Source organism: Epinephelus lanceolatus, chromosome 12 (assembly GCF_041903045.1).
Source record: "Epinephelus lanceolatus isolate andai-2023 chromosome 12, ASM4190304v1, whole genome shotgun sequence".
Lineage (NCBI taxonomy): Eukaryota > Metazoa > Chordata > Actinopteri > Perciformes > Serranidae > Epinephelus > Epinephelus lanceolatus.
In genome coordinates, this window is record NC_135745.1 from 4075942 (window position 1) to 4103840 (window position 27899).

The 27899-nt window shown below is 41.0% G+C and overlaps 1 protein-coding gene across 3 annotated transcripts in view; it reads right to left on the reverse strand.

Annotated features, from left to right (window-relative positions):
* Nucleotides 1–1207: 1207 nt before the first annotated feature.
* The window catches only part of rnf31 (ring finger protein 31), a 67715-nt gene continuing 41023 nt past the window's right edge, over nt 1208–27899 (reverse strand). For 2 of the 3 annotated variants that reach the window (XM_033651515.2, XM_078172883.1), the window contains 7 exons: nt 26642–26756; nt 22765–22877; nt 20748–20858; nt 19215–19263; nt 9359–9455; nt 7362–7527; nt 1208–2939 (listed from right to left, as the gene is read on the reverse strand). In XM_033651515.2, coding sequence (XP_033507406.2) covers nt 2889–2939; nt 7362–7527; nt 9359–9455; nt 19215–19263; nt 20748–20858; nt 22765–22877; nt 26642–26756 — 702 coding nt within the window. In that variant the 3' untranslated portion in view covers nt 1208–2888. Of the gene's footprint in view, nt 2940–7361; nt 7528–9358; nt 9456–19214; nt 19264–20747; nt 20859–22764; nt 22878–26641; nt 26757–27899 lie in introns of those variants that run through there. The other variant, XR_013492417.1, reaches the window with a different exon arrangement.

The following is a 27899-nucleotide window of genomic DNA, read 5'->3' on the forward strand; positions in this document are numbered from 1 at the left end:
GCTTGAGGAACCTGTATCATTAGTCACAATCCAACTGTATGCTAAGCATGGAGATTTTTACAGAGCTTGGCTAAGCAAAAGAATATTTGATCTTTGGTGCCATTTCAGATTGGAGCTGTAACCTGAGCAGCAGGCTCCCTGCAGTTTTCTTCCTGCCATACAGGACACAGAGCTCCCCCTGTTGCTACAGATGTAACATTACTGTTAGCTGCTAACATAAGCTGCTAACCAAACTTTGAGTTGTGCTGTTATATAGAAATAGCATGATAAATTCTGTATTAGCCTGGTTACCATTTGAATTAATCCTGCTCCCTCACTACTCCCAGCTTGACTTGACCCTGTTTGCAAATCCCATATGTGGGATAGCTGAGGTGCCCTCTGAGGGCCTAGAGGGCCCTGAGTCTGATGGTTTCCCTCTGCTACACATTAACCAGTAGGAAGGATCTCTCATAAAATTTAATAATTATTATTGAATTGCTTTAACAATCTTCCTTGTGCTTCCCAAACTCTCAGCTGCTAAGCAGTGCACATTAGGCTTAACTGGTCAACATCCAAGATATCTCTTACTGATTTTACCTGTTCTATACAGTTCCCTGTCTTTATTCTTACATGAGCCATTATGTTCAGTGCATTTATTCACTTACTTGTCTGTTTAGTAGTTATTAGTTATATGTGCAGTAAATAGTTCAATAAACCTTCATTTATAAAGAACTTTATCATGTGGTGTGTGTGTGTGTGTGTGTGTGTGTGTGTGTGAAACATTATGGTCAACACACAGTCAAACACTCTGTAGCAACCTTCCAAATTGAGACTAATGGCTATCATTCTCCCTTTTTGAAGGGTTGTGATCTGCGGTGGATTTAAAGCAGGTTAAATTCTGTTATTAATATAAAACTTAGTTATTCTGATAGCTGAAGTTAAGTGCAATCACTCTCCACCTTTGTACATTTTTTTTATTATCATTACATATTTTGGTTGTCCAATCTTTAGCTGGCCGCCATTGCAGGCTTCTTCCCCCAGTCGCCTGCCTGCCCTGCACCACAGCTACTGACCACCAAAAACACACCTGCACTGCAGCTGCCAGCCATCTGTTCAGCCTACACTTTGTTAAACATACAGTCATACAGCACACCACCACAAATCATGACCTCAGTGATATTAGATTCAAGTCAAACATGTGACACAAAGAAGCATCAACTGTCTATCATTACTATTTATTTAGACAGTTCAGACAACAACATGCACTCTGGCTGAAATCTACCTATGACGCTGTCAGTTCTACCACACGAAATATTCCAAAGAATAGCACAGTTAATAAAAGCTGTTTTTTTTTTTTTTTACATCATCAAGTTGTAAACTTGTTCAACACGAGTTTACATTCACCAAGTCAGGCATACTGCTACATACTAATCACATTCACAGCATCCAATCAAATTAGGTTCCTTTAGCTTTTCTGCCTTGTAAAATGGGAATTTATCTGCAACACCCCATCAGCAACAATCAATGCAAGGAAATCATCTGTAAATACTGTTAATATCTTTAAAATGATTACAATACTCACATGTCAAGTTTAAACATGCACATATAGTATTTAATTTACACACAATAAATAAAACACACCATTAGAAAGTGTGCAGTAAACACAGGATTTTATGGCACAACAATGTAATTCCAGACCTGGGGCCTGTATCAAGGAGTGAGATTAGTGGATTAACTAGCTATCTTTGGGCCTACCAGAGATTTTCTGGTATCACACAGCTGGTTCATTTTTTAAGATGACCATAGTAACCTAAGCTGCATGGCTGACTGCTCCAGTGAGGATTCAACTCAGAGAATCTGATCAAAACCTGCCAAGACCCCGACTAATGTCCCTTCAGATCACTGTCCATATCTACAGGATCCTGAGAGGGACAAAAGTGCTGAGTTTAGTGACAAGTAATAAAGGAAAGAGGGGTGTTCTTTATGCAACAACCTGTGCACTTTGGGTTTAACCAACCCATTTTCACTCCGAAGTTGTTGAATACTGGCACTTGGTCAGTGACTTCCGGCTTCAGAAACGAAAAAAGGTGTCCTTTCATGTCGGCGTGATATGCAGCAGGTCGCCATTAAACAATGGCATCCAGCAGCAACAGAGGGAAATGCAGCAGGATGACAACGTAAGTTGTTGCTTATAATTAAGTATGCTGCCTAATTAATGTGAATGTGCTGAGAGCTATATCAGTAAAACAGTTATCACGATTACTGATGTTATAGTCAGTGAGGACAGGCAACTCAAAGAGAGAGGCCTCACCTTTTCCCCCTTTGTTTAAATTTAGATTAAACCTATCAGCTGAAACCAACAGTATTTAAACCATACTGTCATTTCTTCTCTCAGTATTCCAGAACATGGCACACAAGAATACCATTCAGAGGAAAAGGCTGTTGTTACTTTAACTTAGTGCCTTATTTTCTGTTCAATTCAGTGCAATCTTAACCTATTAAAGGGATTTTTGTACGCTTTATGAGTGGGTTTACATTGAATAACAGAAACTGAAAAACTTACAGGTTACATTCCAAAATACCATCTCTTCCTATGGGAGAGTAGCAAAGTGTGACATATTTAACAAATTCATATTCCTTTATCAGTTTACCTATTATGCCATTACATATTTTGTCAGCGCTGCTGTCATCTGTTAGAGTCAGCAGCGATTTCTTTTAGAATAGAGACTCTGTCTACATGAAATATCTCAGTGATGAAATTAAACTCAGTAAAAGCACTCAGGCAGAGCTTCAGTGCTGACACTCCTGTGTATTTACAGCATCATTGGCATGAGTAAAAATTTACAGATCCAAAACCTAAAGGAAACTGTTGTAATTTTGTCTCCTGTAGCTGAGTTGATAGGTCAACATTATTTCTTGCGTGGCACCTTGTCACCAAGCGAAACTTCTTCCATCAGTTTCTGCAGAGACCACAAAGAGGGATTTTAGTGTTACGGCATCAAGATTACATATCATATATTGAATCAAATTTATAGGTTCACAGAGTGTGATATACAGAATATATACAGTTGCAATCAAAATGATTCAACCTCCATTGCAAATTAGGTTTATTTGTAAAATTTACAAACTTACAGCTGTTTGCAATAAACCAAATTAAACAAGAACATTTAAATAGCTCAACACAACTAATATTTACAAGTGATTTCTCCAAATTCAACACATAATGCCACTTTTAATGACTACTGAAGTCTCAAAATTATTCAACCCCCTGAATAGTATCCCTCATACAGCACACATTTTCCAAATCAGGTGTTGCTCAAGCACACCTGATGCAACCAATCAAATGCTTCATTAGTTGCATCAGAGGTCTGAGGCCTGTACTACGATGCAGGATTTGAAGTTAGCTACAGAGCAGGTTAACTTCAGGGTATCGGATCACAGGCTGTCAACATCCCGACCTCTGATCAATCAGATCACTGAAGAAAAAGTACCCATGGACAAAAGTCCGAAGTCTCAGGTAGAAAAGAGTAACTATATATTTTGTTTTACGTCAGTAGAATTATTTCATTGTTACAGGGCGCTATTTCCACTGGTTTTAAAACAGAGCTCAGAGAGATCGTTTACACACTAAACACATGATTTTAACAGGATTCTAACTTATGCAAAGTTTAATATAGTTATTATAAATGTCACATTTCGGTCAGATAGACCTCATTAGTCATTAACTACTTTTTCACCTGTTACCTCAGCAGCAGAAACAGTCTGGCATCACTCTAAAGTGTTTTATGTGACATATTCAAAGTAGTTTTTAATCATCATCACAGCAAAAAATACTCTTTACTAATGTCACGTAGGCCCATACCTCAGTGATACCTGCATGTAATTTAAGTCTCGGATGGTACATTTTAGGATAGTGTTTTCAATATTTCTGTGTTTTCTGTTATAAGATTATAGATTGTCGTTTGCATCCCATGCTACTGACTTTTTACTATCTCTACGAAGCTGGTCATCAATCAGTTCAGTCAACTCTGGGTTTTCCTATCCAGCCATGAGCGCATTCATGTAAAAGGGGCCGGGTTGTTAATTGTGAGCGTCACCATCAGAACCATGAATGAAGTAGGCTGCTTCATATGGTATGAGATGAAACACTCTGATACCATCACTGCAGCTTAAAATATTGAGACACCTGTATCGTGAGAACTGGGGAAAAAAAGTTAATATTTTATTAGAAAATGAAATGCAACATTTGGGTCAGACAGTCATTAACTAGGCTACTTTTCTTCCCTTTACTTTAGTAGGAGAAACAGACTGGCATTATGTTAAAGTGTTTTAGGTGACATATTCGTCGTTATCCAATTAAATAGCAATAAATACTAAATAAATAAATACTAAAACTAATGTCACTTGTAGCCTAGTGATACCCACACATAATTAAGACTTGGCCCACGGTGACTTTTTGGATAGCATTTTCAATACTTGTACATTTCCGTTAAGAAGATAAGATTTCAGAGTGCAGTTTACATCCCACGGCATTGACATTTTACTATCTCGCGAACAGTTTTGGTACCATATCATATGTTATGAAGCAGTCCACTTCTATGCATGGCCGTAACCAGCTATGAGGTCACCGAGGTGCGGACCTCGGTGAAAAATTCAAAGAGAAAAAAACAGAAGAAGCCCCAAACAGCATGGTAAACATATTAACACACCGGACAGCTTTTATTATTTATGACACGCAGGAAGTTATCTGTATCGGCGGAACGCGAAAAACTTGAATTCAGTTGACAGGAAGATGAAGATACTGCTAGCTGACAGACAAAGTGAGTGAATAACAGTTTTTTTTATTATTATTTTAGCGACGACCAAGCAGCCCACTGTAAGTTAAAGTTTAAGAAAAAGTTAAGGACTTGCTAAGTAACTTTAATGTTAGAAGCTTTAGCTGTGACTAGGGATGGGACTAGGGATGGGTATCGTTAAGATTTTAACGGTACTACTACTCTTATCGATACTGCTTATCGATCCGGTATTATACATTTTTTTACATAATTTAGTAGAGGGAAGGATATATAGATCGGGGGGGGGGGGGGGGGGGGGGATCCCACGCACCCAGCCCAGGCTACAATTATGGTTATATTCATGTATTTAGAAGATGTATCTTAAAAAAATACACAAATAAAATCCCAAATCTGAAACCCTATTTAGTAAATAGGGTCGCAAAATAGCTAATGGTTATTAACTCCACGTGTTTGCTGCTAGCATAATGTTACAAACCTGGACTGGACGTAGATGAACTAGCTGTGCTAGGGCAGTCAAACACTGTAGGCTACATCTTTCTGTCTGAATATGATTCACTTTTGCAAGGTGTTTTGACAAATTACTACTGTTGCCGCCCTTACATGCATTTGTCACACTTGTGACAACGCGCTGTGTCTGCATCAACTCTTGTAATGTAAAGCCACACTTTTGACCGTTTGGCTCTCTCCGCCATTGTTATCTATCTAAAGGTAGGATACAAGCTTGAGTTGGTGTGTGCGCTGTCTTGTGTGTGTGTGTGTGTGTGTGTGTGTGTGTGTGTGTGAGTGTGTGTGTGTGTCACTGGAACAACAGTCCCGCCCCCCTGCTCTCCTCTCACACACACAGCAAGCAGCCAGGGTGAGCGAGAGAATGTAGCCCCGGGGCTTGTTCAATACCGGGCCTCAGTACCCATCCCTAGATCTGATTGGTCAAGAGTTCACGGTGTTGACAGGCTGTGATTTAATACTCTGAGCTTACCTCGCTAACTCCAAATCCTGCTTCATTGTATGGGCCTATGGACTAGCTAGGGGTTTGTTGACAGTGACGTTTGATTGCATGTTTAGAAATAAGGCAAAGTCAAGAGAATTGTCCAAAAAGCTAAGAGAGGAGATCCTTGCCTTGCATTAACAAGGAAAAGGATACAAAAAAATAGCAAAGGCACTGAATGTTCTGAGAGATACAGTAGTTGGAAACATAGTTCACAAGTTCAAAGTTAAAGGAACAGTGGCTACACTACCTGGACATGGCAGAAAGTGGAAGCTATCAATGGCTTCCACCAGATTTATGAGGCGGCAGGTGGTCTGTGGTCTTGAGTGACTGCAAAAGACCTGCTGCAAGACTTGGTGGCACTGAGGTTTCAGTTTTCAGGGTAAGGCGCATACTAACGCTGAAGGTCTCCATGCCCGAACTCCAAGACATACACCACTACTGACCCAAAAGGACAAGTAAAGTCGGCTCCAATATGGTCGAAACCATAGAAATAAGCCACAGAAGTTTTGGGCTTCTGTTCTGTGGAGTGATGAAACAAACTGGAACTTTTTTGGGCCTATGGATAAGCGGTGTATCTGGAGGATAATATCTGGATATTAGTGAAGTGGAGGCCAATGCCCATGGGGAACTGGCTAAGATTCCTCAAGGAACACTTCCAGAAGCTGGTGTCTGGCTATGCAGTACTGTATGTCTGCAAGTCCTAACCATAAAAGGGTGCTTTACTAAGTACTAAGAACACTTGTCATGTAGGGGTTGAATCATTTTGAGACAGCAGTAGACATTAAAGTGGCATTTTGTGTTGAATTTGAGAAGCCACTTGTAAATATTAGTTGAGTTGAGCTATTTAAATTGTTCTTGTTTATTTGTTTGTTGATTTTGCAAATAAACCTCATTTGCAATGGGGGTTAAATAATTTGATTGCAATAGTATAAAGTTCCTGAAATCCACACAGAGGGTAGTGTTTCATCTGGTAAGAATAACATATTACCACAGAAACAAGACATCACAAAATGAGTTATTATCACAAAACAATCACCAGAGTGTTGGCACTGTATTGTTTCTGTAAACCACTGATATGTTAATTTGTAAACTATTGCATGGTAGATGGGCGGCACGGTGGTGTGATGGTTAGTGCTGTCGCCTCACAGCAAGAGGGTTGCCAGTTCGATCCCGGGTGTGGGAGCCCTTCTGTGCGGAGTTTGCATGTTCTCCCCGTGTCAGCGTGGGTTCTCTCCGGGCACTCTGGCTTCCTCCCACAGTCCAAAGACATGCAGATTGGGGACTAGGTTAATTGATAACTCTAAATTGTCCGTAGGTGTGAATATGAGCGTGAATGGTTGTTTGTCTCTATGTGTCAGCCCTGCGATAGTCTGGCGACCTGTCCAGGGTGTAACCTGCCTCTCGCCTGATGCCAGCTGGGATAGGCTCCAGCCCCCCCGCGACCCTCAAGAGGATGAAGCGGATAGAAGATGAATGAATGAATGAATGCATAGTAGATGCTTTAAAACACTTGGAGGAAAAGATAATGTTTTGGCTGGAAAAACACAGTTAGAAAGACGCTTTTCATGCCACTATACCCGGTGGAAAACCTCACTCACCTCAAGCAGTCTGCTGTAGTAGGTGAAGCCGTCCTCTCCGTCCCTGCGGCTGTCATCCACCTTGTACCTCCTGCAAGCCAGCAGCAGCTCGTTGGAGCTGTAAAGGGGGGCAGGGTCGATGGAATGGCTGTTGATCAGGCTGACAAGGTACTCCCGGTAATGCTTCCTGGACAACAGTACAACACCAGGTTAGCATGACCACACAGCAGAGCATGATGATAAAACTCTGAGCTGGCGGCATAACAGATGAAAAGTACTTGAGTTGTGAGATTTTGTGATTTTACCTGGTAAAGGTAAAGAATTTTATTCTTTGAAGACCTTCATTGTTAATTTGACCTTGTTTTATGTAGATTTCATCAGAGTTTAGTAAGAAGGCTAAATGTTTACCTGTTGTAATGTAATATAAAGTAATCCCATCATTACAACAAGCTGCTGTCTTTACTTTCCTTTTTAACTCCTTAATGCCTATCACATTTCAGCAGAAAAACAAGGGTGCTGCGCTTTATAGCCAACTGAAAGCTATTTACTTCTGGCTTTTGCATTTAGGCCTAAGAAATCACAAAAGTGTTTTTCATTTGTGAAGATTATCTTGATAAACAAAACGTGTAAGTTTGATAACCTTTTGTTTACCCAAGACCTTATTTTCTGCAATAATCCAAAATCGAATGGAAAAATCCCATAGGCTTTTTGATGAGGGAACCAGGATTATGTTAACTTCCCTGTTGGCCTACAAATAAACGTCATCCCTGCAGCACTCTATAGGTTACAGATTACTAATTACCCTCTTCATGTATAATAAGTAATGTAATTGATTTAATAAATTAATCAAAATAATGTGACTCATTACATTTGATTACTTTTTGATTATTTTTTTGATTATAACCCTAACCCTAACAAATGTTTTAAACTGGGCAATAAAGCTGAAAAATATCCAATAATAGGCTATGCCACAAGAAGGCTGCTGTACAGACAGCGCACAAAGCAACAGAATGAACATTATATTCTACATAGAAGCTTTTAACATAAAACAATCAATCCGGTCTCACTCCAACCGGCACTTGGTCAGCGACTTCTGGCATCAGACACAGATGAAAAAAGCTGTCCTTTTATATTGGCATGATATGCCCGGCGGCGTCAAGGAGAAACGCAGTGGGACAGCAATGTAAGTTAAGGGGGAGAAGGTCCGAGTGGGGCGAGTGGGAGGGGTGGTGGAAGGATCCAACAACCACTGACTTTCACCTGGGTGGCTGGTGTTTGCTTCCCGTAAGACTGTAAAGGCAAACCCGGGTCTTTTTCCTGAACCCAACCACATGTTTTTGTTGCCTAAACCCAACAATGCGTGTATGTTGGCTAATTGTAACCAAATGCATTTGTTGTTGGAGAACAAAAAAAAAATCTATTTGCAGTTGTACTGACGTAGTGTGATTAATTTCAAAGAGGCTGTTTGCAAACTGCACATTTCCTGTGAAACCAGAAGTGTACTCTGAAAACAGACAATGCATGTAACAGGCTGAAGTTGATACAGTGTTCTAGAACGTCAACAACCAATGCACCCAGGTACCTTGTATGTCATGTCTCAACAAGGAAAGTCCATGTACAATCGTGATGAGGTCGAAATGAGAATGTGTTGCAAGAATATATTCAAATATAACCGCTCATAATCACCAACATTTTGATTAGTAACTTTAATTTAATTACATATTTTTTCGCAGTCACAGATTACGGTTAGACTTATCATGTAATTCAATTGCTAACCTGTGTTACATGTAGCTACTTACTCCCCAACACTGGTAGTGAGCATGACATGACTCTGTACTCATAGAATTAGTGCTATGGAAATGTACATCATACTGGATTCTTCATGTGAGCCATTACAGAACAAAAAAATCCACACTCATTTTTTTATACATGGGGAGACTCAGGAGCCTAAGCCTTGTAATGTGGCACACATCACATGCTGCCTTGGTTGCAGATAATATTGAATAAAGCCATCATACTCGCAGAGTCCAGCATGTCCAGGTTGGGTCTGAGCTCCACAAGCTGAATCTGGCTGCTGCCCCCCCTCATCCTTCTGCTCTATCACCCCACACAGACCTGAAAAAAAGAAAGGGATGAGGAAGATAAAGAAAGAGATACAAAGAGTAGAGAGAAAAAGGGAATTGCCAAAAAATGGTGTTAAGCTGTGTTCACACCGGACCTAGGTTTTTTTCGCTGTCGCTCGGTTCGCCCCTTTGATATCGCTTCATCGCTCAGTTGCAATCGCTCGTCAATGTGATGACGTCATTGAAGTGATCAGGGAATTTCAGGGAGGGGAGGGGGGGTGCTTGACTGTCATGACATGTCAGCTTCATTAAAAGTATAGCTGCAAATTAAAAGCAACAATAGATGTAAAAACACACTGAGACAATACATCTGTCATCAGTTCCCTAATTTAATTTTAACATTTTTTTCAATCTTCTCCAATTTCTCGTTTTATTTTATGGAAGTGATCAATGTAAGTGCACTTGTCCTAGAGCCGCCACGACGGTTTTTATAATGCAAAAATCTCTGTTTAGATAAAACCTACAAGCTTCTCCTCCTATGACTTTTACTAAAAATGTGTCTTGTATGTTTTCTGAAGCCTTTAAGTTACAAAAATGAAACACACTACACTGAGCATTTATACCTCTGACCGCGGCAGAGCGCTGCTGAAAGTTATACATTTTGATACATACAGGTAGGCTATATACAGTACAGGCCAAAAGTTTGGACACACCTTCTCATTCAATGTGTTTTCTTTATTTTCATGACTATTTACATTGTAGATTCTCACTGAAGGCATCAGAACTATGAATGAACACATGTGGAGTTATGTACTTAACAAAAAAAGGTGAAATAACTGAAAACATGTTTTATATTCTAGTTTCTTCAAAATAGCCACCCTTTGCTCTGATTACTGCTTTGCACACTCTTGGCATTCTCTCGATGAGCTTCAAGAGGTAGTCACCTGAAATGCTTTTCCAACAGTCTTGAAGGAGTTCCCAGAGGTGTTTAGCACTTGTTGGCCCCTTTGCCTTCCCTCTGCGGTCCAGCTCACCCCAAACAATCTCGATTGGGTTCAGGTCCGGTGACTGTGGAGGCCAGGTCATCTGCCGCAGCACTCCATCACTCTCCTTCTTGGTCAAATAGCCCTTACACAGCCTGGAGGTGTGTTTGGGGTCATTGTCCTGTTGAAAAATAAATGATCGTCCAACTAAACGCAAACCGGATGGGATGGCATGTCGCTGCAGGATGCTGTGGTAGCCATGCTGGTTCAGTGTGCCTTCAATTTTGAATAAATCCCCAACTGTGTCACCAGCAAAACACCCCCACACCATCACACCTCCTCCTCCATGCTTCACAGTGGGAACCAGGCATGTGGAATCCATCCGTTCACCTTTTCTGCGTCTCACAAAGACACGGCGGTTGGAACCAAAGATCTCAAATTTGGACTCATCAGACCAAAGCACAGATTTCCACTGGTCTAATGTCCATTCCTTGTGTTTCTTGGCCCAAACAAATCTCTTCTGCTTGTTGCCTCTCCTTAGCAGTGGTTTCCTAGCAGCTATTTGACCATGAAGGTCTGATTGGCGCAGTCTCCTCTTAACAGTTGTTCTAGAGATGGGTCTGCTGCTAGAACTCTGTGTGGCATTCATCTGGTCTCTGATCTGAGCTGCTGTTAACTTGCCATTTCTGAGGCTGGTGACTCGGATGAACTTATCCTCAGAAGCAGAGGTGACTCTTGGTCTTCCTTTCCTGGGTCGGTCCTCATGTGTGCCAGTTTCGTTGTAGCGCTTGATGGTTTTTGCGACTCCACTTGGGGACACATTTAAAGTTTTTGCAATTTTCCGGACTGACTGACCTTCATTTCTTAAAGTAATGATGGCCACTCGTTTTTCTTTAGTTAGCTGATTGGTTCTTGCCATAATATGAATTTTAACAGTTGTCCAATAGGGCTGTCGGCTGTGTATTAACCTGACTTCTGCACAACACAACTGATGGTCCCAACCCCATTGATAAAGCAAGAAATTCCACTAATTAACCCTGATAAGGCACACCTGTGAAGTGGAAACCATTTCAGGTGACTACCTCTTGAAGCTCATCGAGAGAATGCCAAGAGTGTGCAAAGCAGTAATCAGAGCAAAGGGTGGCTATTTTGAAGAAACTAGAATATAAAACATGTTTTCAGTTATTTCACCTTTTTTTGTTAAGTACGTAACTCCACATGTGTTCATTCATAGTTTTGATGCCTTCAGTGAGAATCTACAATGTAAATGGTCATGAAAATAAAGAAAACGCATTGAATGAGAAGGTGTGTCCAAACTTTTGGCCTGTACTGTACATATTGCAAAACTCTGTAAAAGTACACCAAAGCATACATTTTCGTTTCCAAATATTTATTTGAAAACAAAACCATGTGTTAATAATAAAAAACGAATCTCAACAGTTACCGCGCCAGCCGGCGGGACTGCGGCTGAACCGCTTCCAATGTTCATTCATTCATTCAGTCGCGTGTTCAGTGTGTGTGTGTGTGTGTCAGAGAGGAGGAGTATCAATAAAAAAAAGGTTTCCACTAATTATTTCGGTGTTTATTTCTTTTATTCTTAATTTTTTTTATTAAAATGCATAATATAGCCAACAATATTATAAACCAAAAGTCTAATTTATTATTGTAGAATATATTTAGCAAATCACCATTTTCAGCTGGAGACACAGTGCAGCAGCAGCGCAGCAGCAAAAAAAAAAAAAGGCATTATAAAAAGCCGACAAATAGTGTTAATTAATTGACATGAGACACTGGAGAGGTTGTCAGTCCTATTCTATAGTCTGTAATATTTTTTTTATTTTATCATAACTTCTTGGAAATTACTCAAATGCATTTTTGGTGTGTTTCTGAGCACACGGGCAGCATAAACAATGAAGTTATGTTGCGGCGCTTGGAGGGGCGCTGTAATCCTGGCGGTCCTGTGTTAAGCACCATGGACAGCGCCAATGCATCTATAGCTGTAGAGCCTCTGCGCTACATCTATAGCTGTAGCGCAGAGGCTCTGATGCCTGAGTCAGAGCATGTGAGCGGAGTTGGAGCTGCCTGGAGCAAGGAGCGGGTGGATTTTGTATGTATGTGCCAAAATAGGTAAAAAAAGATCATAATTTCTTCGTCTTTTGTGTAATAAAATATTTGGAAACGAAAATGTATGCTTTGGTGTACTTTTACAGAGTTTTGCAATATGTATAGCCTACCTGTATGTATCAAAATGTAGAACTTTCAGCAGCGCTCTGCCGCGGTCGGAGGTATAAATGCTCAGAAGTCTAGTGTGTTTTATTTTTGTAACTTAAAGGCTTCAGAAAACATACAAGACACATTTTAGTAAAAGTCATAGGAGGAGAAGCTTGTAGGTTTTATCTAAACAGAGTTATTTGCATTATAAAAACCGTCGTGGCGGCTCTAGGACAAGTGCACTTACATTGATCACTTCCATAAAATAAAACGAGAAATTGGAGAAGATTGAAAAAAATTGTTAAAATTAAATTAGGGAACTGATGACAGATGTATTGTCTCTGTGTGTTTTTACATCTATTGTTGCTTTTAATTTGCAGCTATACTTTTAATGAAGCTGACATGTCATGACAGTCAAGCACCCCCCCGGGATTCTGGGATTACGGCAGCCAATCAGCGTTGAGCTGCAAGCGACAGGACCCAGCCAAATACCGCTCCAGATGAGATTCCTCATCTCAAGCGACGAGCGAAAAATCACGCTGTCGCTCGGAGCCCGAGCGATTTTTCTCCCGGGCGAATATACGCTCAATCGCCCGTTTGCATTTAAAAAACAGGTCCGGTGTGAACACACCTTTAGACTCTTACAAAGATCAAATGGCCTGGAAAGGACATTGTGTCCCTATTCATTTTTACAACAGACTTTATACTAGTAGAATGTATTGCCTAGAAGAATAATGGGAATGGTAATTGAGAGTTGTTATTAGGGTTTAAAGTCAATAGAAGGTTCAGACTTAATGTTTACAATATGTCATACAGAGCAACTCAACAACCATGCTAGGTGCTCATTGAGTATGTGTTGAAACACACAGGTGCTTTGAGCTTCCAATTCCAGCTAGTGCTGAAATTACACTACTTTTGGCAGTAACTAGAAATGTTACAAATTACTTATTTCAAATTAAATGACACAATTAAAATTACTGAAATTCAAATGGGCTTGTTACTAGGCTTGGGCGGTATCACAGTATTACGGTGTATATTTAGAAATCCCGACAGTATGATTTTCAACACTGTCCAAAATGCAGGCACTCTTTCTATTAAACTCATTGTATGCAGTGCACAATACGTGCCACCAGAGGACAGTCTGACTGTCGGACTGATGGACAACACCGAAACACCAAGTGGTGGAGGAATACTTGTCAACACTGGCTGTGTGAACAGTGCGTGTACCTACATTTAACTCAGTATATTAAGGGTTTATTTTGACCAAACCGGAGATGGAACAGAGGGGTGACTACCTTGGATGAAGTGTGAGTCAATGAGGCAATTAGGCCAGTCTCAGTTATGTGACCAAGATAAAGGATAATTCAAAAGGTGTACAGTTGTATTTCTCAGTTTAATAAAGAATATAAATGTGAGAATACTACTTTTCTCAACATTCTGTGAGTGTCTATTGTGTACTAATTAGTTTGAACAAACAAAGAAAACTTGCGGAAAGTAGTAAACACGCTGGCATGAGGGGGTGTAGTGCCGCACCCATTTCGATTCGATACTATTCAGGGGTCTGCGATCGATATTAGGCTGTAACTAAATGCCAATTTAACATAGTCCGTTACAGAAGATGCTGCCACCCCTATCTTTTTAACTTATGGCCATAAAAGATAAAAACAACACATAAAAAATAAGTACAGTAAACTTCACTTTAAACTGACTCAACAAACACAAATAAAACAGCAAATGGAATAAGTTAACCCTCTGGGCTTTCTGTCATAAAGTCCTTACTGGAAGAAATCTTTCCATTTTAACCCAAACCATCATATTTTTCATGGACAAAACAACTGATTTTTTCTAGTCACCCATCATTAGCTTAAAGCCCCTACAAGGAACTTTCATTTTGAGTTGATTTTGGCAACCCTGTGGACAAAAGCGGTAGTGTTTTGCCGGAATGAAGCCTACATTTCCCATGAGCTCTAGCACATATTGTCGTAAAGATGCTTACCTGGCTCGCGCATGTGTTTGTTTTGGGGATGAATGAAACAACAAGACGGGAAAACTTTGCCCCCGCTCCTATCGGGGATCCCAGCTCACCTCTGCCGCGCCCCAGCTCCACCTCTCCGGCGTAAGCGCCACCGCTGCCGGGGTAAACGCAGCGGCAAGCACTTCCACGGCTTCTTGGACTGAATATGGAGCGGTGCCTCGCCTCTTTATTTCTCGGCACTCGCTGTTCCCTGTCGACACCTGGCTGATACCTGTCGTTGGCCCAGATGAAGTGTTCCAGCCCCGTGGCCCCTGCTCTCCTCGTCCCCGCTGGCGCCGGGGTGAATCTGCGCAACCTGCGGCCTCTGTGTGTGGCTCCCCGGACAGCTAACGCCATGGACCCGCCAGCTCCTGCCAGGATTGGGCTGGTAAATGCTAGATCGCTAGCGAACAAAATGTTTATCCTGAAGGATTTCCTGACTTCCCGAGGATTGGATTTTCTCTGTGTGACTGAGACACGGCTGACTGTTGGTGAGTCCAGTGCTTTCACAGAACTTTTACCCGATGATTGCTACTATTTTAACTCCCCGCGGACATCGAGTCGAGGAGGAGGAATAGCGACTATTTATAAGAGTCACTAAATGTAAGCAGCTAGGTAAGATGAAGTGTGCCGTCTGAGTGCCGTAAATCGTTTCGTCCTGGAAGCGACCTGGGGCGGACCCGGACACAGTTTCCTAAAGGTATGGATATACACTATATAGAAATAGCTTATCTTCACAACGATGGTCTCATTTGCTGTTGTAGGTCAGGCACAGACATCAGCAGAAACAAGAGACTTTTGCATATCCAGTTAAAAGTTCCTTGTAGCGGCTTTAAGCATGTTTACACTGCATAAATTTGCCTCGCAGCTAGCGGACATTTTTATAAATTACATGCAGCGTTATTATTTTTCTTACTTGCAGGTGGTTTAAGTCACTGCATCTACCTACAGAACAGCTCAGTTGAATTTCAGCCTGCATGCACAGTTTTTCAGCTGCACATTGTTAAAACAGAGCAGCTAATGTTGCTAAACCAAGAAGTTAGAGGAGTGAGACGCTCGTCCAGGCCAGTAACATTATGTTGTGTTTGATCTCGTAACAGCACTGTTTACATACGCCATGTGCTCTGTTTGTTGGTCCTTATTTTCTCCGAAATCCAAAATATTTCCACTCTGCTGATTTATTTCTGAGTAAATTTTGTTATCCTCATCATCTCTCTCTTGGCTGCTTGCCATTTGCTTGCCGCTGCTTGACAGTGACACAGATTTTCAAAATGAAAGCGTATCCTAAAGATGACGATATGGATCGATGTTTTCACTTTGCATTGATGTGATTGGATCGTTAAATCATGAAATTGATATATCGATCCAGATCGATGGATTGTTACACCCCTAGTTGCTATTTCATTTTACTCTGCCGTGAATATTAAAACTGACTGGAGTCTGATTTGACAGCCAGTCAAGGCTACAATACACGGCTGATCAGAAGTATTGTTTTATTGTTGTATAGTATATATATGAATAGTTTTCATCACAGTGATAATGAGTACAATTATAAATCAAATTTGATAGCTGTCCCACACTGGGCCACAGAAACAATAACTCGCAAACTGCAGTGGATCAAGTGCATGATCTCCTTAGATCTAAGGTCCAACATGCACATAACCCACTGCAGTTTGCTTACCAGGAAAAGGTGGGTGTGGAAGATGCTGCCTTCTTTCTGCTCCACAGGGATTACTCTTACCCGGACAGGTGGAGCGGTGCTGCTAGGACCATGTTTTTAATTTTTCCAGCGCCTTTAACCGTATCCAGTCCCTCCTACTGAGAGACAAGCTGACAGCAAGGAAGGCAGACTCACACCTGGTGACCTTGATCACTGACTACCTCACTGGAAGACCACAGTATGTCAGGTTGAGGGTACACCACAGGGGACTATGTTGCAAGTACAATTCTAAATTGAAAGTGTGGTTAGGGGTGGATACAGTGCTCAGCAATAGCACTAAGAGTCTGAGCCCTTCACTGTCGCAATGGGGGTCAAACAGGGATTTGTGATCGCACCTGTCCTGTTTGCCATCTTCATCGCTGCTATACTCCACCTCATTGGTGAAGAGCTGCCACAGGGGATCCCAATCCAGTACAGAACTGATGGCAAGCTCTTCAACCTGAACAGGTTCAAGGCCAAGAGCAAAATAAAAAACCCTGTCAGCATAGAGCTTCAGTATGTGGATGACAACGTCATTGTAATGCCCTCCGCAGAAGACCTCCAGGACACCCTGAATGCCTTTGCCAAGGCATACAGAGCCCTCTACCTAACCCTGAACATCAAGAAGACCCATGTGTTACATTGACCTCCACCCAAACCAGCCATCCACCCACCCCTCCTTGAGTGGATAACACCACTCTTGAAAATGTTGACTACTTCCCCTCCCTCGGCAGCGTTCTATCCTTGAAGGCTGACATCAACCTTGACGTCAACCATCGCTTGAGCTGTGCCAGGGGAGCCTTTGCCAGGCTCAGAAAAAGAGTGTTTGAGGACAGAGATCTGAAGGCCCATACAAAACTCCTGGTCTACAGAGCTGTTGTCCTCCCCACCCTACTGTATAGAGCCGAGTCCTGGACCACCTACAGCAGGCACCTGAGAGCCCTGGAACAATACCACCAGAGATACTTATGAAAGATCCTCAGGATCCAATGGAAGGACAAACACTGGTGAGGAAAGCTGGCTCCGTAGTTTGCACGGAGCGGGAGCTATTGAAGAACCTGAAACAAACTGTTGTCTATTATAGACAATGCCTGCCACCCTCTGCACAGCACATTCACTGAGACTGCTGTCTCAGCCCTGCTCAACAGACAGACTGAGGAAGTCTATTGTTACCCAGGTCATATGTTTTTTAACTCCTCCAAGCAATGGCGGGTTGAAACTTACTGAATGCTACTCTGCATTCTGTCATTAAGCTGCTGGTCACTCTGCACCAAAGAGGTGGACTAACTAACAAACAGACCAATAATGGCACCTTTACAGCCACACTGTTAGTATGTACTGTTCACTACACACCACCATGACCTCAGGAGGCTACTGAACGTGCTGGTCCAAACCAAAAAGTTCTCTAACTTTCATGGTAGGGGATTTAGATTTAAAACTAGAATTACCACTCCATGGTTGTATGCCTCTGTGTAACAGTGAAGTTTCTCTTACAGTTTACATCTGTCAAAACAGACATGGATATCATATGCAAGTAAATGTCAAACTGATTAATAATATAGTAAACTATTGATGTATAATGCGATTTGATAAAAGGCTTCTTTTAGAGTCAGCTTGGGCAAATGTCCAGAGAACACTACAAACACATTCTGTAGTTCAGTAAGGACAACAACAACCTTGTGAATAAAATTAAACAATATACTTGCTCAGATTTTCTGCATCACCATCTGAATCAGGGGCGATTACTCTGAGACAACAAGGGAGGCTGAACTTCCCCTAAAATTTCATAGAAGAAATGGTCAAATATGCACTATTGAATTTACATTAAAATACGAATTTACATTGCATTAAATGTGCAGCAGGATGTGTTTAACATCATGACTATGATGTTCAAACGTCAGCTGTTTATCACCAGTTTTCAAACGCGACCTCCCTTGTCATACATTCTCGTGTCAGCACGGTGGACGCGGAGCCTCCAAGCATTCCTATGAGACAGCGCTGAGCAGGTTTTTTTCATGCAGCAAAGTGAGATGGTCATTGGATAAATGCGACAAAATCATCACTTCAAGGAAGGCTCAGCTTCCCTGGGACCTAAAAGGCAGAACCCCTTTGTGATTGACAGGAAGGCCAGAAGGGTGAGGTTTTAGCTGCAAGTGTGTTCTTCTGATCAGTGCAGTAGTATCAAAATTTTGCTCGGGTTTGGCCCACTTGACATGCTGCTGTGTTGTGCTATGGCCTATTCAAGTGCTGGAATTTGTTATTTATGTGACAACACCTGAACACAACACAGGCTCTGCTCCAATTGACTATGTGTACAGTGCTTTCTGCGCTGATGTGCGAGCAGCGTGTTACACACTGTCCATAACAATAACTATGTCAGGTAACAAACTGCGTCGGACTCGGGTCAGGTTCAGTCAGGAAAATGCAGCCCGAGCCGCGCTCTAGTGTGCTCACCTATAACCTATAATGCTCACCTGGTCCGCAGTGTGGTTCTATGGCATGAGTGTGGTTGAAAAACGGTTTCAATTAAATGTTCCTTTTATAAGTACTGCCTCGCTACAATATGACAAACTGTATGATGTAAACTTAAAGTGAGCTTCCCCTGTTTGAAAGCCGCCACTGATCTGAATGCATGTAAATTCCCACGACAAAAATGAGGAACAAACCTCTTCCAGTCCTGGCATTTCGGTTCAAGGGATTTTGCAACAACAGTGATGCTATTTCCAAAGGAGTTATTAAATGACTGATTTCACTTCAAAACTCTGAAAGGATCAGTTTCGGCCCACAAATGATCCAGCCAGGCTAAAAGAGTGCTATTGTCATGACAGTGAAAACTCTGGCTTTAGTCTCAATATACCTCGTCAACCCATTAATGTCACTTAGTAGTTCAGCGCTCTAGCCTACCTGTCTGTGTTCCAGGAGGAGGTTCAGTGTTGAAGGCCACTCCATTATTCTGGGAGTCACAAAGAAATGGAGAACACTGGTTAGTCACATTAGACTATTTTACACAGTTTTCGATGGTAGCCCTCAGATGCAAAACACAACATTGGACAGAAAACAAAAACAACATTGAAATCAACAATTCACAAAATATATCTACACTACAGAAAACACAACAACAAACTGAATACACAACTGCTTTCAAAATACACAACAAAACATAAAACAGAATAAAATTTTAGAAAACATAACAACAAAACAAGAAATACAACGACATTTGATTGTTTTTTAAAAATTCTTCTGCAGTACCCAACTCAGTTGGATCAGATCCAGCTATTTAATACAAATTTTTCGATGATTCTTTTTTTCCACATAAAATTTGAGTTCAGCAAGATGCTCAGTGTGAAAGTGGTATTTATGTAATATAGTAAACAAGCTAATGGTGCTAATGACGGATCGGAATGTGCAGCAACACATTTTGCCAACACTAGATATCAAACAAAAGCCAGAGACTGTGTCCTTTTATGTTGCTGTGAGCTGTATCCACCACTTCTAAATGGGGCAGAATAAAGAAGATAATGTTATCTCAGAGCCTTACGGTGCAGAGTTTCTCCTCCTCTGTTTCGCTGCACACTGCTGTCTGTACCAAAGAGTAGAATGAAAGTCAAGAGCACTCACTCTGCAGCAAAATCTAGGGACCAAAACCTCCCTAGAAATACAATGCACAGCACACTGACTAGCCAAAAAAAAAAAAAAAAGAGGAAATCAAACAAACAAACCCGTCTGCTCAACTTACATGCAAAGCAGATTCAGTTAACTAACGGGTCTCTGACTGTTGCATTAAATTTCCGACTTTCAAGGGGCAGCGCTAAAAACTTCTGTTTCTGTTTTGTGAATTTATTTCTTTTGAATTTTTTTTTATTTTGTTGTGTTTTCTACTATGTTTTGTTTTCTGATTGTGGTGCATCTTTTTCTGTTTTCTTGTGTTTTTTGTTTTATATTTTTTAATATATGTTTTATTTTTGAAATGTTTTGTTTTCTGCTTAGTCCTATTTTCTAAAATGTGTTTTCCACATTGTTGTGTTTTGTGAAATGTTGTGTGTTCTGTTTAATGAAGTGTTTTGTGACATATTGTGTTTCCTGTTTAATGAAATGTTTGTTAATGCATTTAAAACAAATGTTGTTTTGTTGAATGTTGTTGTGTTTTGCACCCCAGGGTCGAGTTTTCCCACGCAACAACAGCTCAATTGTGCTTCACAGCAAAATCTGTCTTAAAAAATAAATTTACCTGAATAATTTTCAACTACATTTTTTTTTATATAAAACTCATACAGTAAGGTCTGCAAATTATTCAGCTAACAGAGACACTGTGTGAAAATTGTTTTGCTCTGAACACCACAAACTAAATTCCAATCCCCTCCATTATACTGGGGGAAGTAGAAACCTCACCGCATGTTTTTGCATGCACATGATGTGTGTGTGTGTGTGTGTGTGTACCTGCAGTAAACCCTGCAGTCTGGAAGGTTCCCAGTCTCTCAGATAGAAGAGGCAGTCTCTAGGATGATGGGCATGTAATCCAGAAACACTGCACTCATCCACTGCACAAGTCTGATAGGAAGACAGGATAGGAAACACCTGTCACTTGTTCAGATATGTCAAAGGTTAATCATGGCTATGGTAACCTTAATACGACATTTGGTAACTTTTAAGAAACTTTGTGTCAAATTTGCTGAAACGGTCACTATATTCTGAAAGAAGCACATGAGACTGAGTCTGTGAAAAAAATCATGCCCCTCCTCCTACTGCCTCTAATGGCATTCGCTAGAATCAGACCACTATGTGGCAGAAACAACCAATTAGAGCCAAGGACTCTCCAACGCAGTTGAACTGCAGTCAAACTGTCAAACTAGGCATTCATTCATTCATTCATTCATTCATTCATTCATTCACTGATATTTAGTGACCACTTATCCTGTTAGGGGTCACAGGGGGGCTGGAGCCTATCTCAGCTAACACTGGGAGAGAGGCAGGGTACACCCTGGACAGGTCGCCAGACTATTACAGGGCTGACGCATAGAGACGAACAATCACTCACACTCACATTCACATCTATGGCCAATTTAGAGTCACCAATTAACCCACATGTCTTTGGACTGTGAGCGGAAGCCAGAGTACCCAGAGAAAACCCACGCTGACACAGAAGGGACATGCAAACTCCACAATGAAGGGCCTCCCCACCCCCAGGGTTCAAACCACTGCACCACTGTGCTGCCGTCAAATAAGGCAGCACTTATCAAACATGAATCCTGTTTAACCATCTTCACCAATATGGCAGCCAGGTCACAAATGTTGTCATTTTACAACTACGCAGTCACTAAAATATGTTTCTAAAAACATTTGAGGTGAATATAGGGAATGCATTAACAGAATCTGGATTCATGTTTGATCAGCGCTACCTTGTTTAACAGTTTGACTGCAGTTCATGAGCAGTGGTTGACATGACTGACAGCTGCGTTAGAGACTCCTCAGCTCTGATTGATTGTTTTTTTTTTTTTTTTACATGTAGTGAGGCCATTTGAAATGCTACAAGGCAACAGAGTAGATAGAGAATCTGTGTACCCTTTGTTCTTTTGTTTTCTCTGTTTCAAAACCAAAACAGAAAAACAATCTCGTTTTTCTGTTTTAAAACCAGAACAGAACAACGGGAAAACAGAACAACAGAAATCACATGTTTTGTAGATGTTTTTTATTTTAAAATCAAAACAGAAGAATGTGAAAATTAAGTTTTTAATTTCTTTTTTTTGTTATTGTGATATTTGGATAAATTCGGGGAATGCTGGGAGATCTGCAGAGGAACTTTTGAACTTTGCAGAGGAGTGCTCCATTCTCAACTACTTTGAGCCTAGTTATGGTCACACTCCAGCCTTATGCAGACCTGATCTGTGAACGTTTTGAGAGTGGCAAGACACATTTTGCAGCGTGAAGGGGCCACGCAGTGTTCCATAGTGAGCGTCAGGAGATTCTGCATGGAGCACAACCTTCGAAGAAGTGTTGCTTCAGACGCCAAATTGTAAACGGCTGGTATTTATCTGTAAAAGTTGCCAGTTCTGTATTATGTACATTTCCATAGTGCTAATTCCATCAGCACATCATCCAGCAGTACAATGGTTTTTTTTTGTTTTGTTTTTTGTACTAGGCATTTATGAGCAATATGTTTGAGCATTACTTGAAGACTGACTTTTATTTGGTATTTTATAGTAATCTGCAAGGTGGTGGTCAAACAAAGTGAAACAGGGATTACAGCCTCTATATGGGAAGACTTGGGCATTTGCTTATGCTAATGAATGATTACCTGAAACGTACATTTTATAAAGTAATAATATTTACTTGGTAGTAAAGAACAGTGATATGCAGACCAGCAATCCATCTAATAAAATACAATATTGTCTTCATGACTATTTAGATAATTACAACATAAAACGTGACACAGGACTACAGTATGTGTCAGACTTACAGTGTGGAACGGGTTGTTACAGCCACTGCAGAACTGGTAACGACACTGTGAGCAGCAGAAATGCATGCAGCCTCCTTTAGACAGTGCATACTGAAAGCGACAGTTAGGACAGGCTAGATGGAGAAGAAGAGGACAGGCAGGATGTGAATGGTGAGAAAGAGGAAGAGGGAAAATAGAGAGGACAGAGGCAGTGTCAGTACACTGAGGAACATTTTTAAATCCAGTGAACAAATAAGCAGACAGTGTGCATACATTAATTATTCACTGAATTAATGGCTTTCACACCTGTGACTCCTGTGGGAAGGTCAAATTGAAGGCAAACTGCCTCACTTCAAGGATTTGGTGTTGTTTTGGGCTAGGAATTTGCCAGGAAATTGACCCTTTGCTAGGCCCCTCCCCCAGACAGACACTGTCCAATCCTACATTGACTATCTTAGCTAGGGCTCTCAAGCTTTCAAGGGAAAATACCAAAACAGTGCTTTTATAGAACCGGCAAGTCCAAAGGAGGTGTTGTATTTTTCGCTTTTCCAGAGCTAAAAATGAGTACGTTTCTAACTAACATCAACTAGCTTAGCATGCTAGCAAACAAAGATGGTTGAATATTAATTTTAAAGCCACAGTGTGTAGGAATTTCTCCCATCTAATGTTGGAATCATATACTGCATTCAAACGGATAGCGCACTCTAGCACCTCACTTTTTCAAACGCGTATTGTGACTATGGTAGCCACTGTGTACCAAAAAGCTATGATAACATTGATGAAACCATGTCATCCGATACTTCATGGAGTATTCATTCAGGCTCCTACACAGACACACGCAACATGAGTTGACAAACCTCCTCCTCACCATGCTGGCTGTGTTTACAACGTAGGACTGTTGGGGCGGATGTAAATTGAAACAAACCAATCACGTCTTGTCCTTTGACAACTGACAAGTGGCTCAACCTCACACACCTCATCCCTCTCCTCGCATCACTACTCCGCTGACAGCTGTTAGTCTCTGTTAGCAGCGCTGCTACTACCCCGGCACTACTGCAGCATAACAAAGTCCAACTCTTAGAGCATAATACAGGATAATGCATATGCAGCATCACGGGAGACAGAATCCTCGTCAGTAAGAAAGCGCAAAAGGGAATCAAAAAGGCAACGTGAATTTTAAAATAAAAAAAAACAAGGTCAACATCGGGGTAGCCTTTCCCAGGTGGAGAGAGCTGCTGAAGGAGAAAGGTAAGTAGCTCAGCCTCACACACCTCATCCCTCTCCTTGCATCACTGCGCCACTGTAACAGCTAACAGCGGCGCAGTGGTGCAAGGAGAGGAATGAGGTGTGTGAGGTTGAGCCACTTGTCACTGTTAGCTGTTAGCCGTTTCCCAGCTAACAGCGGCGCTGGCCTGTGACTGCATTATGTTTCTCCTTCAGCAGCTCTCTATGGGCCCCATAATGTGGAAGATCCGGGTAATTTCAAACTGCAATAATAGAATTTTTTTGGCTTCATGCGCCACTGAGAAACTTTCATAGGAATGAGGCCCCTGACTCCAACGCTATATCCATGTCTCTTAAAATATCCATGGTTAAAAACCATTATTGTTAGCTGTGCCCACCAGCAGTCCATGATGAAACCGAAAAATTATATCCTGGATGTAGCTCTTAAATGCATATTGTAGTCCTTTCTGTCTATTTTTCTCTGATATTTCAGAACTACTTTTCCACAAGTTTCACATTATTTTCTTTGGAATATCTCTTATTGATACTGAAAAGGCCATATTGACAAACTGGGTGTGAAAATTTGACAGGCTTGACAACAGTTACTGTGGGGGGCGGGACTTAACAATGGGTCAATTACTGAAGTGCAGGAGGAATCATCATTACATTTCCCCTGAACATAGAATGCAGAACCTGCCCAAAATCCATCCAGAAATAAACTCCATGCCTTTTTGTTTGGTTTAATCTCTCTCCCAGTACAACAACCTTCTGTTTGAAGCAGCTGACATTGTGGTTCTCTACATCTGCAGCTTAGGAACACCAGTAAAAAAAGTGGCAGAAGTACTGTTTATTTCACAGTATTTTAGAATTGAAAATAAAGCTCAGTTCAGACCAAAGATTCACGGTGAGACAAAACCATTTTAGAATGTTGCAGAGAAAAATTTCAGGGGTGTGCATTGGTAAGTCTGAGCTTGACTCAAGCAGGCTGATGGTGTCCCCAACTCAGCTGGTCAAATCACTGGCAACTGGTTTTAGAATGTAAAGCATGTCACCTGTTTCTACAGTCAATGTTTGCTTGGTGTGGCAGGTGCTCCATCACCGCCAAGCCCTCTGTTTCAGTCCTTACAGTCTGCCGGTGTCGGACGGTGGGTCGCTGCTGCTCCTCTGTATGTGCTTATACCCCCCAACACACACACATTCTTACCGACTGATTAATTGGTGCTAGTTATTTCTATAATTCTGTCATATTTATTATGAATACAGTCCATCTGATACTCGTTTTGTTTATTTTCTGCCATTTCATCAATACTACAAATGCAACTGTGGCCAGTATCTCACTATCCCTATCCTCATTTATATTCTAGGAAGCTACAAATTATATTCAGTTGGAAATAAGCCTAAGACTGAAATCAGAACAGAAGTACAGAGTTGTTGCATAGAGATGATACACTGACTCATCTAGTTGCATTGCTGTGAATCAGCAGGTTTTTAGAACGTTCAAGAACATAGTTGCAAGTTCTAGCTTGTCTCGTCGTGAATCTTTGGTCTGAACTGGGCTTAAGAGTAAAGCTGCAAGTAGAAATGAATGGGTGGATGCATTTCCACTACTATCAGACACTGCATGCATGAGTTAGATGTTACTTTCCGCATGGGGTGCATGGCCCTGGAAGTGCCCACTATGTGGAACACGTGTTAAACATGCATTATGCTAAACATGCATTATGTTGCTGTATGTCATGTGCAGCATGTCATGCAAATGGATTGTTTGTCACACAGGGCCTACTACATGTTCCCAATTGGTGGCATAATAACTTTGACTCAATATTGACATGTAGATGTCCTCAGGCCAGGGTCTTATCAAGCATAATAATATAGCATAATGTGGTGCAGACTGGACTATGTATACTCAAGTTACAGCAATCTCCTTTTTTATGGCAAAAAGCACAAAATGGCTGACACAGCAAGCTTGTTTCATGAAAATTCAAAATTTGAGCAACTTTTCATTTGATCAACTTTGTAAAGGTTTTACAATTGTACTGAACAAATTTAAAGTCAGTTTGATCAATTCTCTAGGAGGTGTTCTTTAAGTTAAGCATTTGGAAATGGCAAAAAAGACTGACTTCCTGAGGGGGTGGCCTCCAAGAGGCTTTTTGGGCATGTGGAGATGTTCCATATACTTACAAAATTTCTTACATCTGTGTTCAATTCAAAAGCGGGGGGCTTTTACTCTGGAAACTATTAAGGGGCACTATCAAGCCAATTTGCCCCACCCATGAAAGAGATCCATATCACAAATAAAAACAAATAAAAATCATAATAATTCCTTGCATTACAACAGGCCTTTGCACTGCCGTCAGGCCCTAATGAAGTTGGGTGTGGGAAAATATATAGGCCCTACTTGTGGTGGTGTGCTGCCTTTTGAGTTTACCAGTCATTGCAATTATGCTTAATTATATAAGATTTGGGCTAGAGAAAATAGCGTTGTCTACCAGCCAGCTGCTACGTGCTGTTTTGTTTTACATAGATCACAAATCTATTATTTGTGGAGCCCTTGCTAAAATGAAATATCTTATTCCCCTCAACAACTGCTGTTGGTAAATAATACTGTGGAAATCTGTGTGTGTGTGCGTGCGTGCGTGCGTGCGTGCCTGTGTGTGTACATGTGTGTGCTTACTGATGCCGTTGTCTCTGAGGTATCCAGCCAGGCCCTGTCTCTGATACTCTGGATCATTCTCTCTCTTCCATGACTGGTACTGTTCACAGGACAGGCCTGCGTGCTGAGACTCCCACTGCAGACACAACACACACATATGCAGTTCAAAGGGAACTACATTTTCAGTTGAGTTGACCCATTATGGTTAACATTATAACTATACCAAAACTATTCAGTACTAGTTCAGTTAACTTAAAATTTGGTCATATTGTTATGATGAAACAACTTTGAATTTTTAAAGTGTAATGTGCAGTGCTGTCCATCCATGATGACAGTGGTGATGAATGTGCACATACACAAGGCTTTTAAAGGGAACACCACCTACATTAAGAATTTCAACGTTATTTCCATGGCCTAGGAAAGTTCAATCAATATCTGTGAACCTGAGTTAATCTCTCTCAAAGCCAGAAACCAGAGAAGGGAGTCTCAAACTTGCGATGTCATCAATAGCTGCTCCACAGACAGTGACTGGGAGACTGATTTTTTGGACCCACAGAATGATTATTTTCTTTTTTTATACAAAAATAAGCTTTATTCCAATGTGGTGTTCTCGGCTTTGAAACATAAAATTTATCCGTATACAGAACATTCCCTTGGGTGCTTTCAGTGTCATCTAGAACATCTTTCTCAGTAATTTTTTTATGGAGAAGCTCCAGACTTTATACCCTATGTATGACATCACAAATTTGAGCACTAGCATAGTAACTTTTGGATTTAGTGGAGAGTTGTTAATTTTTACAACTATTTTTTTGACTGTCTCAAGCAGGGTTTATTCTGCTGCGCTGAATTGCACCATACAGAGTAGGCTCTGAACAGACATGTACCCTATGCCGTACCCTAAGCCGTAGCCTGATATGCACCTCCCCAGAAATGTGCTGTAATTACACATAGCAGCAATGCAGAACTCCTGTTAATTTTTGTGAAATGAAATCCATTTTCCTCAGTGGAAACAAATCTTTTATTTACTTCAATTTAATAGATAAGAAACAATAAATTGTGACGAAAAGAAAGCTACCACAAAATAGCTTTTTCAGTTTTTTGTGTGATTTATCCTGGATTTTTGTGAGTAAACTCCGCTAGCCACTGGGCTAAGTTATGCAACAGGAAATGTCACAGGCATATGCTAATGAAGTTAGCATGTTGTATACATGGGTAAAATGTGTCCAGTATAAGGCAATTGTTTTGACAGTGAACCTTGTGAGTTATAATGGAGCCAAAT